Source organism: Rhea americana, unplaced genomic scaffold (genome assembly GCF_003343005.1).
Source record: "Rhea americana isolate MKP2758 unplaced genomic scaffold, rheAme1 scaffold_903, whole genome shotgun sequence".
Lineage (NCBI taxonomy): Eukaryota > Metazoa > Chordata > Aves > Rheiformes > Rheidae > Rhea > Rhea americana.
In genome coordinates this window covers 1-834 of record NW_028187093.1, presented here as the reverse complement: position 1 = coordinate 834, position 834 = coordinate 1, and the positions used below count along the sequence as shown (strand labels likewise).

The 834-nt window shown below is 48.4% G+C and overlaps 1 protein-coding gene across 1 annotated transcript in view; it reads right to left on the bottom strand.

Annotated features, from left to right (window-relative positions):
• Window positions 1-407, bottom strand: part of LOC146584647 (capping protein, Arp2/3 and myosin-I linker protein 2-like) — a gene marked incomplete at both ends in the record, with an annotated part of 11025 nt that extends 10618 nt beyond the window's left edge. The window contains 1 exon segment of the mRNA XM_085324391.1: window positions 279-407. Coding sequence (XP_085180517.1) covers window positions 279-407 — 129 coding nt within the window.
• Between the last annotated feature and the right edge of the window lie 427 nt (window positions 408-834).

Genomic DNA, 834 nt, shown 5'->3' with positions numbered 1-834 from the left:
TATGTATGTGGATTAGACCATCTTCGGATTTGAAGGGGGCTCAGAAATTTGAAGCTGTTTTTTAACGTTTTACACGTGTTTAGTAATGTGATGTATATCTGTTGCATTTATGATATTGATCTTGAAAATTCACTGTTTGCTAGTTAAATGTCATTAATAAATCAATAAACTGCTTGGTGTTGGATTTAAACCCCATGAATTGAACGTTTCTTTCCCASAACAGGAAGGCAAAGCAGAGGGAAGGTGACCGCAGTTTTCTGGGAGTGTGGCAGACTTACACTGACGGACAGGTTGGCGTTGCTGATGGCTTCCTCTGCAAAGAGGATGTCAGCTTCCACTTCCCTGTGCAGGCGGGAGCTCAGGATGTCAACATGCTTCTGCACGCTGAGGCAGATTTTGTTCACCATCTGGAGCATAGAGGAGATGCTGTCATGCACCAACGCCTGAGCAGCACTGTAAGTCTCTGTCCTYTCTGTGATTTCCCAGGAGAAGGACACATGGGTGCTGCTTGATTGAGCACTGGGAGCACATGCAGGTAATGCTCCACAAGGTCTTCCCTGACTAGTGACCAGGAATGCTGTACAGCAGGGAATTTCTTGCAAGCCTGTGTTGCRCACACGAAGACGGCAGCATACTKTGAGGGGGGWGGGGGATGAGCAGTCCCTAAATTCCTCAGCACCAAATTTGTGCGAAGCACAAGGATGAAGGCTGCTTGAGTACCTCAGCCTCCTTCCCTCCTGCCCAGTCCTGCTCTCTTCTCCATGGCCTGCTCTGTCCTGGGCTCAGAAAAAGTGAAAAGTGGTCTGTGCTGCTTGCAAGGATGAGCGTGAGGTG